The 14,198-nt window shown below is 39.8% G+C and overlaps 2 protein-coding genes and 1 long non-coding RNA gene across 4 annotated transcripts; 1 reads left to right on the top strand and 2 right to left on the bottom strand.

Moving 5' to 3' along the window:
- Positions 1-96: 96 nt before the first annotated feature.
- On the bottom strand, positions 97-6,834 carry LOC135666607 (U3 snoRNP-associated protein-like YAOH). Of its 2 annotated transcripts, none has more exons than XM_065178200.1 (6): positions 6,392-6,834; positions 5,536-5,878; positions 4,897-5,121; positions 2,411-2,645; positions 1,970-2,106; positions 97-575 (listed from the first exon to the last, which is right to left on the bottom strand). In XM_065178200.1, the coding sequence occupies exons 1-6, from the start codon at positions 6,832-6,834 to the stop codon at positions 474-476; spliced, it is 1,485 nt and encodes a 494-aa protein (XP_065034272.1). In that variant the 3' UTR covers positions 97-473. The 2 variants fall into 2 exon arrangements, with proteins under 2 accessions (XP_065034272.1, XP_065034271.1); XM_065178199.1 differs by having other exon boundaries at positions 437-575; positions 1,970-2,142.
- Positions 6,835-6,988: 154 nt separating this feature from the next.
- On the top strand, positions 6,989-12,023 carry LOC135666609 (uncharacterized). The gene is made up of 5 exons (XR_010509819.1): positions 6,989-7,449; positions 8,414-8,494; positions 9,577-9,974; positions 10,221-11,798; positions 11,882-12,023. It is a non-coding gene; the product is annotated as an uncharacterized LOC135666609 (long non-coding RNA).
- LOC135666608 (protein DETOXIFICATION 41-like) lies at positions 10,584-13,505 on the bottom strand. Its single transcript, XM_065178201.1, has 8 exons — positions 13,184-13,505; positions 11,998-12,542; positions 11,841-11,927; positions 11,714-11,770; positions 11,381-11,619; positions 11,151-11,269; positions 10,974-11,060; positions 10,584-10,901 (listed from the first exon to the last, which is right to left on the bottom strand). Exons 1-8 carry the CDS (start codon positions 13,475-13,477, stop codon positions 10,833-10,835), a joined length of 1,497 nt encoding a protein of 498 aa, XP_065034273.1. The 5' UTR covers positions 13,478-13,505; the 3' UTR covers positions 10,584-10,832.
- Positions 13,506-14,198: the final 693 nt, after the last annotated feature.

Here is a 14,198-nt window from a genome sequence, read left to right on the forward strand (position 1 = left end):
TCAGGGGCATCTGTCGGTGCAGTTCAAAATGTTCAGATACAGAAGTAACATAGGGCCTCATACAAGCATGGTTTGAATTTAAGTTGCCTCAGTGTCATTTTTTTAAAAGACATATATAGCATCTCATTTCCAAGCAATAGTCTCAAGGATGAAATTTTCTATAATAATAACCCATTATGGGTTTGGTTTCTGATCTCAAGATCAATACGGAGATTATAATATCAAAGGAACATAAGATGCTAGACTAAGTTATGCTCTCCATGGTACCACCGGAATGACACTGGACTTGTATATTTTTACAGTTCAGAAAAGGCTATGGTTCAAAAATGAATTACAGTTCAATCAAAATTATTTTTAGTCAAAGAATAATGCAAGATGAAACATGCTGGATATATTACCAGGGCACCAACAAGCTTTTGGACTTAATCAATCCAAAGAACAAATAAAAAAGGTAATTCAACTGAGTCTTTCTTTTATTTAATAGGGAAAAAAGAATTAGATAGCATTACCTGGCCAACCCCAGCAACAAGAAAGCGTGCAGATTTTGCAAATGCAAGTGAATTGATGAATCCAGCCTGCAAATCATCAGATATGTAGTAAGCGGGCATGATTATTATAACCTTTTTTTTGACAGAATCAATGTAAAATGTCAAAAGCTAAAATTATTTAAAAGTAACAATATATTCCTGTATCAAGAGATGTACAAGCAGATAGAGAGCATCAGACAGAATCACTGTCTAAAGATGATAAATGATATGCTCCCAAGTTTCCTTGTCACAAATACCAAACAGAAGATTCTACTCACATGCCTTAATATCTTTATCAACTGTTTTCTGGGCTTCCACACATGTTTCAATTTGGAATTATACATATACAAGATGTTCTTTCGTTGAATTTAAATTTTCTGATAAAGAATAGGTAATTATTTGTTTGCATAATATATGATTCCCCATCATCAGCAATAAAGCTATGATACCATGCCATGCAATTGTGTGGACAAGGGATATTTCTAATAAGACTTCAGATTAAATGCATAGTGCTTGCTCGAATCTAGGAAAGAGAAACAAAGCCTAATGTTATACTATAGATTCATTTACTAACAAATTAGGCAGGAGAGTGTCACGAATTACCTTATCCTAGAGGCTCATACTAAACCAATAGTTGTACATGACTAAAGAAATGCAAGCAACAAGTAGTCAGTTTTGATGTTTATGGCTTTATGCACACCAACGTATACTAATTTGCTTTTGCAAGTTTCAGCACACAAGTCTAATATCTACACTTTCAAATGGTCATGTCAAGAACAAAGCAAGAACTTAAAGTTGAGAATTGTCTGAGTCATGCATAAAAAAAAATTAAATATTTAAGCCACACAGTGTGTAATTTGACCCATATAGACAACCATATCATCTAATTCATTCATTACCATAGCACAATCATTAACATAATAGCTACCAAGAAAAAAACCAGTTAATTATGAGAGCATTTATAGATAGATACAATCCAGCATAACAACTCAGAGCACAGAAATAAGATCAGGAAGTGAATAATCTCTTGGGCCACCCATGTAGCACCGTGCAGAAACTATCAAGCCACGGGACTTGCTCCACTCTATTCATTACAATGTCCAAACAGCAGATATGTGGGGCATGAAAATCATACTCACTTTTTTCCCACCAACAACCAAACACAATAATCCATTTGTTCTGTTTTATTTCTAAATCAACCTTCCTTTTCTGTAGAAAAATAGGAAACCTTGTGTAAGTTCTCCATATACTACTCATGTTCTTTTGGAGATTTTACTTCGTATCTAAAACTAAGTGGCACCACCAACTGTCCAGATTCACCAGCATACTAAGTTCGAGCATATCTTTGTCTAAATGAATCAAAGTCATTATATAACATATCAAAGTAAATAAACAAAAGCAGCTAGAAACTTTAATGAAAGCATTAAAAATTTGAACCATACCAGAGAATAACTAAATAATGGTTGGATGCCTTTGTTATCACTTTCAACAGCCCATAGACAAACTACACCATTAGCAGCTCCAGATGCAGCAAGATCACTACCTCTACATACAGCAACAGAACTAACCCACAAGTGCGCTGATGAACAGTTTGCATCTCCGTGGCGATCATTTTCTAACGAAGGCCACAGTTAGATGAAGCCATTAGAAAATTAAAAAAATAATACCCAAAATATGCAATATAATCAACCTATGTGTGTGTTTGTGTGTGTGTGTGTATATATATAAAACATGGAATTAACATGGTTTTCTAATTTCCAGCGTCAAAATATGAGGACTATTAAATGATATATATGCATAAAATAAAACAAATACTATCTAATCTTCGCTCAAGAGTTTAATTCTCCTAAACTAACATGTGATAGAAAAGGATTCCATCTTACCCATATTGCCACCGTTAGACATAATTGTCTCATCCTCTTTATATGAAAAATCATTCGAAGATAAAGATGGAGCATGTGCATTTTTAATCAAGTGTGTAGGCTTTTTGCGTGTTACACTCCAAAGCTCAATGCTTCCATCATCCGAGCCAGATAAAAACTCATTGTCATTGATAAAGCAGCAGCATTCCAAGGATGCTGCAGGAGCACGGAAGACCAACTGTGATTCCTCAGGTACCTAGCAAAGCAAAAAAAGGTTAGCACACAAAAAATGTAGGCATTCTAAAAAGGAATGGTGTGGCTGCAGTATAAATAAAATTATTTGTAATGTTCGAATTTATAAATGCCAATGATGTTCATACAAGTGTCCAAAAGCTTCAGCGACACAGCCCCATATGTATCCTGCAGGCACAGTGAAAAATATGATGCCTAATGCTACTCTTGGCGATCCATTATAGGGTCCTAGATCCTATAAACACAAAATACAAGCATTTTCAAAGATAATCTTTTTTTTTAAAGAATATCTCTGAATACTAATAAACAAGTTCTGAAGACATATACACACAAGCAGATATAGTATACTACCATCATCATAGACCCCGAATGATCCAAGATGACAAATGACATAATAAATTGACTGGATGATTTAAGCTCTTAGATGTCTTATGTACAAGAAGGCCATACTTTTTACAATTTCTGGACAACCCACATGAAAAAAGAAAAGAAATTGACTCCCGCTATTAACGAAATCAGTAGCTTCAAGGGATGAGCTATTTAAGATTAACCCACTAAGGTATACTGGTGCAGGAAGAAAAAAATTGACCAGGAAGAAAACAGTAAATTCCATGTGCAATATCTAGTCTTAGGATTTTGGTACTCTAGTGAGTGCCCTTGTGGGTTTTAAGAAAAAAAAAAAATCAAACTTCTGAGGCACAACAAAATTTTTTAGCTGTCTGAATCCAGCAGAGCCAAATCACAATTGGTTGATTCCAATTTTAATTCTTTACTTTCCAAGAATTCTGTTGACCATAACCGACAACAGGAAGTCACGTGTTGTGGCACATCCTAGCCAGATCCGAGGACTGCAAATTCCGGCTTGTTCCTAGTAAAATCAATCAGATGATAATGTTTAAACCAATTCCCCCGGAATTCATTTTTCCAACCAAGTTACAAACAGTACTAGCAAGTCCCGAGCAAGACTAGTTTGACCAAATACAACAAATCAATTCTTTCAGCTAATCTATCATATAATGATTTTAGATCCTATAATCTGGACCAAGTTTACCTCAATCATGCGAAATTGTGAACTTTTGTAACAAGGACCGACATTTTTGTACCAAGTATAATAAAACCCTCGTAATTGCCTTTCAAATCTCTAATTTAAAGGCAAAAAGACCATAATCATACATATTCAGATTGTGGTAAATCATAATATCTAATCATAAAATTACCATATCTTGATCTCTCCATTCTTGTACACAAACAGACCAAAAATCTACTAAGGACTCGTACATAATCAAACAAGAAAAAAACAAGGGTTCACCATTTCAGGTACTGGACCCAACTCGGAGATTTGTTGGTATGGTACACATCAGTCTATACCAATGTACTAACACACGATACATCGGGGCGTTCCGATAGGAACTCGAACGAGCCGTGTCTCAGTGGCAAGTCGGACCGGTACATACCTCTCGTACCATACCAACTCGGGCAGTACAGAAATCCTCAGGAAAAATTATAAAATGGAGACTACTATTCTACCATTAATATCTTTGGCATAGTTATTACAAGTCAAATTTTTCGTTGGCTTGCTTGAAAACTTGAACATCTAATAATGATTTGCACAGAATGCAAGCAAATTATACATAAAAATAGAGGACCACAACTAATTGATTTGCATTATCTAGCTGCTGCAGAGAAGCTCAAAACACCCCAAATCATTAAGCTACTGATGAATGATAATAATCATATGACATGAGAGTTAAAAAATTTAGGAAAACACAAGATCCTTGAGAACAATAAATTCTATCACCCATTTATTCTCAACTTATTGGATGTATTGAGGGCACAGTAACTCAATTGCACATCAATTCTTAACTGTTTAACCTGGCAGTCCCATTATTAAAGAAGTCTATATAACTTAACACGGTTTGGCCATCAAACAACAAACTAACTTCATTTCATCTCCCCATAGGAAAAGATGCTGCCCCTCTTAGATGATCCTTTTGAAAGAAGAGCTTCAAACATAATCCACTGGAACAACATTTGACTTAGTTTATACTTGCAACCACAAACCAGATGTCCAAATTAATTTTAGCATGTGCCTCTAGTGTGTCTTCTTCTTTTCGAAACTGAAATGATCAGAATTCACAAAATAATTACATAAGCATGCAAAACATAGAGTGTGTATGGATGAGATATTTCAGCTATAATTGGAGAAAACCACGTTAATATGCTCATCATCATAGTCGAGAAACACCAATGCTCACCTTCCACAATCGCATGGTCCTGTCACGCCCTACAGTCAAAAGTCGTTCTCTCCGTAGGCAGTCAATTGTCAATATTTCACTTTGATGACCAAATAAATTGTCCATATGAGTTCTGTCTTCAGCATTCCAGAGCTTAATTGTTCTATCAAAAGACCCAGAGAAAAGCTGTGAAGTCCCCTGTCTAAAAGTAAGGCATGAGATGGGTCCTCGGTGACCATGAAATGCCTGAAAGGAAAAATGAAGCTGCAAAATCAGTCTAAAAAGCATTGTGCAATTTGTCTCGTGAGTATGCTGCCATGATTTGCATATGGATCTATGAAGAGGGAGCTCATGCAAGCTGCTCAATTTTTTTAAAAAAATCTAGGCTATAAAGCACCATGAGATGTTTTTGGTTAGAATTATGGTGGTAAACAATGTGCAAAAGGAACTTGCAATGATGCCTCTCTTTACCAGTAAAAATAAAAAATCATAAAAATGATATACAATGTGCAAAAGGAACTTCCATTAACACCTCACTTTATCAGTAAAAATAAAATATCATAAAAAGTAGAACTTGTCCAACATTAGTAGGACATATACTTGATTGCAACATCTCATTAATAAAATAGCACAAAGTTACACTGGTCACTGTTGAGCTACCTGGAGATGCTGCCGAGTACGAGTGTCCCATAAATGGACATGGCGGTCCAACCCACCACTGGCCAAATATCGCCCATCAGAACTGACAGCCAAAGCCAACACATTCTTGCTTCTCTTCCTAGCTGGATTCTGCAGGGACTTTGCATAATGTGACACCAATACATCCTCACTAGGCCACAAGTACTTCTCAGACTTCCCACTCTCAATGTCCCAGTGCAGAATGACCCCATCTTTGGAAGCTGAAAACCCCCTTGAGTCATCCTCCGCCAAAGCTACAGCTGTAACAGACTGTCTGTGCTTCACTAACAGTCGGAACTCATCAGCAGGTTCTGGACTTAAAACCCTGCACCATATCATAAATGGCCCTTAAAAGTCCCATCTCATCGAAATTAACAAAAGGTCTAAGTTGACATATGTATTTCAACTAAATAAGCAAATTTTAAGACTCTGATAGTAGATTTCTATTAATTGAAGTAATTCCTTCGTATTAACATGTAAGTCAGTTCACAAGTGCCTTGAATCACATTTCTCTGGTAAGTCATTTGTGAGTGGCACATGGAGGAGAAGGTAGCAATCACCAGTGATAGATCCAAAATACAAAGTATTACTGTATCAAATTGTAAGAAGGGATAAAAGGTAAGCAAATGCAGATTAATAAAAGAAACATCCAGTAAAAAGCTCAACTCCACCAATGACCCGAGTAAACTCTTTAAGAAGATTGAAGTGTGCATAAAGATAAGCCGACTAGGGGAAGAGTCATCGAAGCAAGCAAAAGAGAAGTTATTTTGCAGATTAAAATTTAAAGCAGAAGCATCCACGGTGCACAGTTTATCTGGTGGGAAACATTTCCAATTACCTCGACGCGATATATCGCCGGACACGACCACTCTCCTCGAGCTGCTCCTTTTGAAGAATCTCCGCCACTAAAGAATCCCTTTTACCCTCCCTCTCATCTCGCCCCTCCTCCTCGTCCTCTTCCTCTTCTTCCTCTACCCTCTTCGCTATAGCCCGGATTCTCTCCAAATGCTCCTTCGCAACCCTAACCCTCTTCTCGTCCACCGTCTCCTCGGGGACGCCCTCCCCCTCTTCCTCCTCTTGTCCAGCATCTAGGTCGGCCAAGTCGTCGTCGCTCTCCATGCTCTCTAAATCATCATCCTTGCTGATCCTTCGTCCCCGCTGCTTGGTATCGGATTCAAAGAAGGAGTCGCCACCGCCACCGCCACCGCCACCGCCGGATACTCTGGGCTTCTTCTTGCCGACCATCGGCCGGATGGCCCTCTTGCGGCTTCGCGGCTTCATCGCCAGGGGATCGAATATTGTATGGCGCCGGGATTACTGGAAATAGGGCTTAGGGTTCTGTAGGAGGGGATTGAGCGCGGAGAGACGGGGGAGAGCGGCGACGAAGGGAGGAGCGAGGGTTTTACGAAGGAAGGGCTTTGGCACGGGTCGGTAAGAGACGGGTCCGAAGAACAAATCCGATCCATTTTTTTGCGGGAATTGCGGAGCGGATGATAATGGATCCGACCCGAAATGACACGGTAAAACGACGACGACGACTAGGTAGACTTTCTTCTGTTATGGGTTTACATTTGAAATGAGTGTTGCAGAATTTTGTAACGGGTTTCGGATTCAGAATCCGCAACCCATGGATATCGCTGGATTAAGATCAGACGGTGGAAAAGCTTCATGGATCTCAGTGAGGCTCCGCTGTCTGAGCTCCGGCCAAGACAGGCAAATCCTCTTAAACTTTCTTACGTGGCTTCCACTGCGGGCGAGTCTTTCTGAACCGCGTTCCGAATGAGACAGCTGAACCGGACTCCACGGCCTCGGGTTACAGAACCGCGGTTCTTGTCCTTCTCGGTTGGATTGGAGTGCGAAAGCTTGTTCTTTGGGCGGCGATCTCCGGACTTGCCGGTACGACTTCATTGCCCTCTCCATATCTCTCTCGCAGTTGCAAACCCAGGAAAAGATTTACGTGATGTGCAGTGGAGAGTCGAGCAGCAGCTCGACGATTGTGGCTCTGCCCGTTCGCTTCACATTTTGCACATAACCTGTTCGACGCAATGTCTTTTTTTTTTCGGTCAAAAAATAGCTATGTGGTTATCAGGATTTGTAAGAATAAGAGTTTGTTCTGGCTATGGATTTCTCTTTTACCCTCCTTTTGCACAATTCTCTGACGAAGTGTGATCGTTCTATTGTGGTACTGCCAAGAATCGTGTGACTTTTGGTCTTGAAGTGTGGTCCTTTATAGTTTATGGTCGGGGTTCATGGCTTAGTAATTATCTGACTTTATACCCTTTGACCTTTATGGCTGTGTATCATCGTTGCTGTGTTTAACTTTTCCTTTCTCATCTACCTTAAGCTATTGTATTGTTTGAAGTCACGTATCTTTTATTATTTTCTTACATGATAATTAAATGTTCATATTACCTCCAACATTATTTTAACGTAGTTTCCTAGATCATGAATCCTCTCGCATCTAAGAAAATTGTTCTTTGTTTCTTTATTATTCTCGTAGGTGTGCACATTTATTTATGGATTCTAACAAAGATATTAATATGATCCTTTTTTCCCCAAAGAAGCCTTTCAATTTTGAATACAAGCCCTAGATTTTTCAGATGAAAATATTTTTAACAAGAACTCTCTTAGTGGTCATTTTAAGTGCATTTTTGGAGTAGAGGAAAAAATTTGAAAGGATATGTTCCACTTAAGACATGGAAGCTCCACTTTAATCTTCTTTAACATGTAAAATCATAGAGAAATTATATTAATGTACTACAACATAAAATATTACAACTCAAAAAATGTGGTACTCTAGATCTATTCATTGAGGCTTTTTCATCAAGTTGTAATGTTTTCTACACTTTTTCCTTGACAGGGAAGAACAGAATATCTCATATCTGGTTACATCATTTAACAGACGAAATGAGTGCAATTCTTACGTCAAAATGCTCTACAGGTGTGTTTTATGAAGTTTTATGTTAACTAAATTTTGGTTCAAGCTAATCATTATTATCATGAATTCCAACAATATTGATATTTTATGTTTCTGTAACATCATTCTTTTTTCATTGATGACTGCAGAAGACAAAATTAATGTTTCTTCTAAGGATGATGTTATGGATTAAGTATTTGATGGACATGAAAATTAAGTATAATTCCATTGTCATATTATGGATTAAATATTTGATGTACATGACAATTTAGCTGTACTATACTAGAAAAATGGATAGTACAGATATTCCAGGAATCTTGCATATGTTATCATATGCTAGACTTTTTCATGTTCACTGGTTGATCTTCTTGGATTATGTACATACCATAAGTAATAAGTTTGAATTTTATCTGATGTATAGTTTTATACCTGCTCATTCTGATATAATGTTGCTGCCATGTATCATAATTTTCGCAGTTGACCGTTCATTGATGTGAAGCTTTGGCAACCATTTCTTAGGAGACAAAGAACCAAATGCAATAGTTTCGCAGTTGAATTACAAGAATTTTGATTCTTGATTTTTGATTTGACTGTATAACTCCCGCAGAAGATAATTGTGATTTGACTTTCTGGAATTTGAATTGTGCATTTATTTAAATAGTCTCAGTTATACTCTTCCATTTCTGGTTGTATTGATGTGCATATATTTCTGCCTATTATTGTTTACTCGAGAGAACATATGTATTGAAGATCTAAAAATTGGCAACTCACAGTACAACCGTCAAAGCTGTACCAAATATTATCTTTCTTCTTTTCTAAATGCCAGCTTGTACGAGGAAGATTTGTGATTGACCAGTGGATGTTTTCTGATAATTTGAGGTTTCTTGTAAACTGAGTTTTCTTTCTTTTCCATCAAACTGAAATGGTTTTATTGATCTGGTATCACACAGTAATAACTATATTGGTTCCCGGTTCCCTTGAATTTGAGTGCCATCAGTCTTTTAGTCCTAGCTCTTCCTAGTTTTAACCTATCACCAAGAAATGAAGCAATGTATAACACCTCAAATATAATTGCAGAGTCGATGAAATTTTCTGTGTCATTGCAGCAACAAAGAACATTCTTACAGATGAGGATCAACCTCAAGGTGGTGGACAACTCTGGTGCAAAACAGGTCATGTGTATACAAGCTTTGATAGGAAGGAGAGGGGCAAGATTGGGTGATTGTATCAGTGAAGGAAGCACAGCCTCGTGGTAAAGTGAAGAAGGGGGATGCAGTGTATGGCATTGTGGTGTGTGCTGCCATGTAGAGGGGGCAATGTGGTGGCAGTGAGATCGAGTTTGATGATAATGCAGTGATCCTTGTTAACAAGCAGGGAGAGCCAGTCGGTACCTGTGTCTTTGGGCCAGTGCCACATGAATTCGGGAAGAAAAAACACGTCAAGATTTTAAATTTAGCTGAACATATAGCCTGAGGCATCTATTGGGTGCTCTAGCGTCTGTCAGGTTCCGACTTATATTTTGAGATTGTTTTCTATTGTTTGAAGTCAGATTTCTTATGTTTTGAGCATTGTCATAGGCCATAAATAAGTGTTTTTTTATTGAAAAACAATGTATTAATGTGCTGCATGAATTTTTTTTAATCTCTCGACTCATATGCCAATAATTTGGGTTATTCTAGGAGAGACTTCTTGTGTGAATAATTTGCATACAAAGATCAAAATGTAACTTATGGAAGCATCTTTTGTGCAGCTACAGGAGTTCAACCATCAGACAGTCTAACTATGCATCCTTTTGGGTTTTTGTGATGATTCATCTCAGCCTATTGACGGCATTCGACATGTTTTAATTGGAGGAATTATGATGCACCTGTCTATATATATCTAGCAACAGAGAAGCTGCAGAAACATAAAGGTAAAGACTGCTTAAGAAACTGATTCTCTGCAGAACACTCTTGAAGAATCTATTGTGCAATCTTTCATTTTGGAAGTGTTTGTGTGATCAATAATATTGCTTTCAAGTGCTTCCGACATATCAAAGGCAAGGCAGGTGCATGTGATTTGATCAGCATCTTCACACCCGAAGCATGAAGAGACTTGCACGTCCCAGTTCTAATTGCTGGCTAAACAATGCCAGTCCAGTTCTGTGCCCCATTTATTGAAGGAAACAATTACTCTTCGATGAGTTTTTGGATGACCAAGATTGTCCTAGGTATGTTATCTCATCTCATCTCATTCAAATGTTCTATCGATCGGCTACCCGATTAATAGACTACTAATCTCTTACTACAGAACTCGGGATTCCTCTGCTACATGCAAAGAAGTCGTCATCTCATGGACCAAAACAAACACTCAAGACTGACCATTATATGTTAGTTATTGCAAGAACTTCTTCATCTGCATTATGCTTCAAGCGTTCCACAGCCTTGTCTACCTGCAAAATCCCAGCAACAAATTAACACCCCACAAGGAAGAAGAAGATGAAACCTCTCTGCACCAGACTTGCCTCCGTGTTCCAGTTTGTCCTGGCTGTCAAGACTACGAGTGCCAGCGTCTGCACAAAGACTCCAATTATCAGCCCCCACCATATTCCCTGAAGCAGAGGTAGAGATCAAGTGTTAGCCCGTCTGTGTGTGCCTCGACAAATCCATGGACCCCTGCACCCAAAGAACCCAGCACTCACAGCTGCTCCTAAGCTTGTTTTGAACCCGAGAACGCATCCGATGGGGAGGCCGATGAAGTAGTAAGCCCCGACGTTCACGTATGCAACGATGCCTTGCCACCCACTCCCGATAGCAACTCCTGTGAGAGATTGATTGTTCGCGCAGCATTCATCAGTGTGATCTTACGGTCTCTTTTCTCAAACATTGTGTGTTTGACAAGACGGATGAGGGGAACAGCACCGTGTCATACCTGAGAGGATCGGTTGAACACCATTCAAGAAAATAGAGATTGCAAGTAATGGGGTCAACTGAACCACCATTTGGATCACATCGGTGCTGCTGGTGTAGAGCTTGCTCAAGGGAGTGCGGAGCACGAGGACCAGCACACTGATCACCACGCTGATGCCGAGGCTCGTCGCGACGACGACGATGACGGCGAGCCTCGCCACCCTCGGGTGGGCAGCGCCCAGCTCGTTGCCAACTCGAACGCTGCGAGATCGATCAAGGCCGAGAAAGAGTTCAAACTAGCGAGAAGACCGGAGTCTCCGAAAGTAGTCAAGAGTGTCGTCGATCTCACACCAACCTGGCTGCGTTGCTCAATCCCAGCATGATCATGAAGTCCCAGTTCCAGTAGTTGACACTGCAGCATTTGCCAGTTTCAATGATGAGTAAGTAATGCCATGAAGAAGATGTTCGGTTGTGTTCATTACCATATAGAAACTGCATCAAGTGACACTTCTGGATTTTTCAGGTATCCCGTCAGAAGGACAAATCCTTGTACATACCAAATCTCCAAGCTGCACAAAGAGAATGTAATCTCAATCCCTATGATAAGAGAGAGAGAGAGAGAGAGAGAGAGAGACTTACACTAGCATGATGGCTGAGGCGACAGTGAGTTTGAGATAGGACCAAAGGCCTTTAAAAGCCTGGGAAGAGAATCCGGTCCAAGTGTCCTTACAAGCAGGATTGAAGATGATGAAGAGCCATGTGATCAGCACGAGCACCCACCAGGAGAAGCTCAAGGTGAGGGCAGCCCCCAGGACTCCGAATCGGAACACGAAGACGGCCAACCAAGAGATGAGGACGTGAAACAGCAGCACCGCGACGGCGATGTAGGCCATGGGGTTCACGATGTTCTGCGCCTGCAGGAACCTCTGCATGGGGCAGTAGAGCGCGAAGGCTACGAGCTGCGGCAGCAGGCCGCGCGCGTACAACTGCCCTACCGCCGCGATCGACTCCGACTGCCCGATCGCCCGGAGGAGCGAGCCCGAGTACCAGTAGAGGAAGGCAAGAATGATGGCTGCGGCGAAGTGGAGAATGAGGGCCCTTTGGCAGATGATGCCCAAGGCTCTGTACTTCTTGGCTCCGTAGGCTTGGCCACACACCGTCTGCACCGCACTCGCCATCCCGAGCTACAGCGGGGATGCATACAGATTGAGTCTTAGTTTGACATTGTATGAGTTATTTGCTTTTAATTGTTGATGAATATTTTTGGTTTTGTTTCTCATATAAACCTCAATTTGTGATATCTCTTTTTACTATTTTATAATTTATAATTTATTCTTTTAATAATAATAATAATAATAATATCTTCGACCCCTTCATTTTTCCACCACACAACTTTTTGGTTGACTACATATGAGACAAAAACTCTTTCTAAAGAATAACTCTATGAGAATAAAGTGTTATTTTTCTTTTCCAAGGAACAAAAATGAGTGACTCGAGTTCAAAATTTTACAATAAATTATCAAAATATTTAGTTGTAATTTTCCTTTTAAAAAAAATATTGTTTTGAAAATGAATCTCTCAGACTATAGAAAACTATGAAAAGAAGTGAATATTAATTATTTCATAGATAAAAGATTGAAATGAAATGAACACACTTATTTCTATAAGTTCTAGTGCGATCATTTTCATGGATGAAGAAGATTGAAACGAAATGAACCAATCCTCTTCTTCTTCCTCGTCTTCTTCCAATCCTTATCTCTACTTTAATGGCGTATCGTGTTCCATGAAGAGAAAGAGAGGGAGGGAGAGCACGGTGCACACGTACCATGATCCCATAAGCGAGTCCCTGGATCCCGACGTTGGTGATGGAGGCACCGGCGAGGTCGAGCTTGCCGAGGTGGCCCACAAACATCTGCGTGACGAGGCTGAGCATGAAGTTGAAGAGCTGCACCAGGATGGACGCCCACGAGAGCCGCCACAGGTTCCTCGACTCCCAGGCCGCCAGCCGCGACACCGCCCGCAGCGGCACCGGCTCCGCCCCCAGCACCTCCTCCGCCGCCCTGGACGACTCGTCGACGTCCAGCAGCGCCGCCCCATCCTCCCGCTCCTCCTCCCTCATCCTCTCGCCTCGACGACTTGGGCGAAGACGACCCCCACCCCCCCCCCCCCCGTTTTTAAACGACGTCAACGGCGCATGCGGATTCGTCGCCAACGAAGTTGGGGACAACGCATCAACTAACAGTCCAACGCACTGCTCTGCGTACACCGTATGGTTTCTAATGCCCTTCGGAGAAGAAAGGTAGGTGGCGCCTGAACTCTCGAGACGGGAGTAGGTGCAACTTAGTTTCAGACGATACAGTTTTGTCGGATGCAGATTCACTCTGTACATCCATCAATAGGGATCTTAATCTTCAGGGAAGTGAAGCTCAAGTACAGTACTGCACTGACATCCAAGATTCACATAAAAACCTCTTATTTGATAAGCAATTTTTATTTAATTTTTTCGATAATTAAAATTTAATTTATATATAAATATTATATATATTTCTAGATTTTTATGGATGAAAGTGAGATATGAGTAATAAATAATCTTAGTGTTTGTAAGGTATCCATGCTAATTAAGGTTTATGTGAGACGATGTACAAGAAAATTTACGTCTTAAGTTTAATATAAATTTTTTTTTTCATGCATATAAATAGAGAGTTACCGAACGATGTTAAATCTTATATTAATTTTTAAAATTTTCTTTTTATTCTTGAAATTTCTCTTCTTCCTCGTCCCTAATAATTTCGGGGGTTAGTCTCCTAAACATTTTGTACACCTAATTACCTGAATTATCA

This window comes from Musa acuminata, unplaced genomic scaffold, assembly GCF_036884655.1.
Source record: "Musa acuminata AAA Group cultivar baxijiao unplaced genomic scaffold, Cavendish_Baxijiao_AAA HiC_scaffold_1111, whole genome shotgun sequence".
Lineage (NCBI taxonomy): Eukaryota > Viridiplantae > Streptophyta > Magnoliopsida > Zingiberales > Musaceae > Musa > Musa acuminata.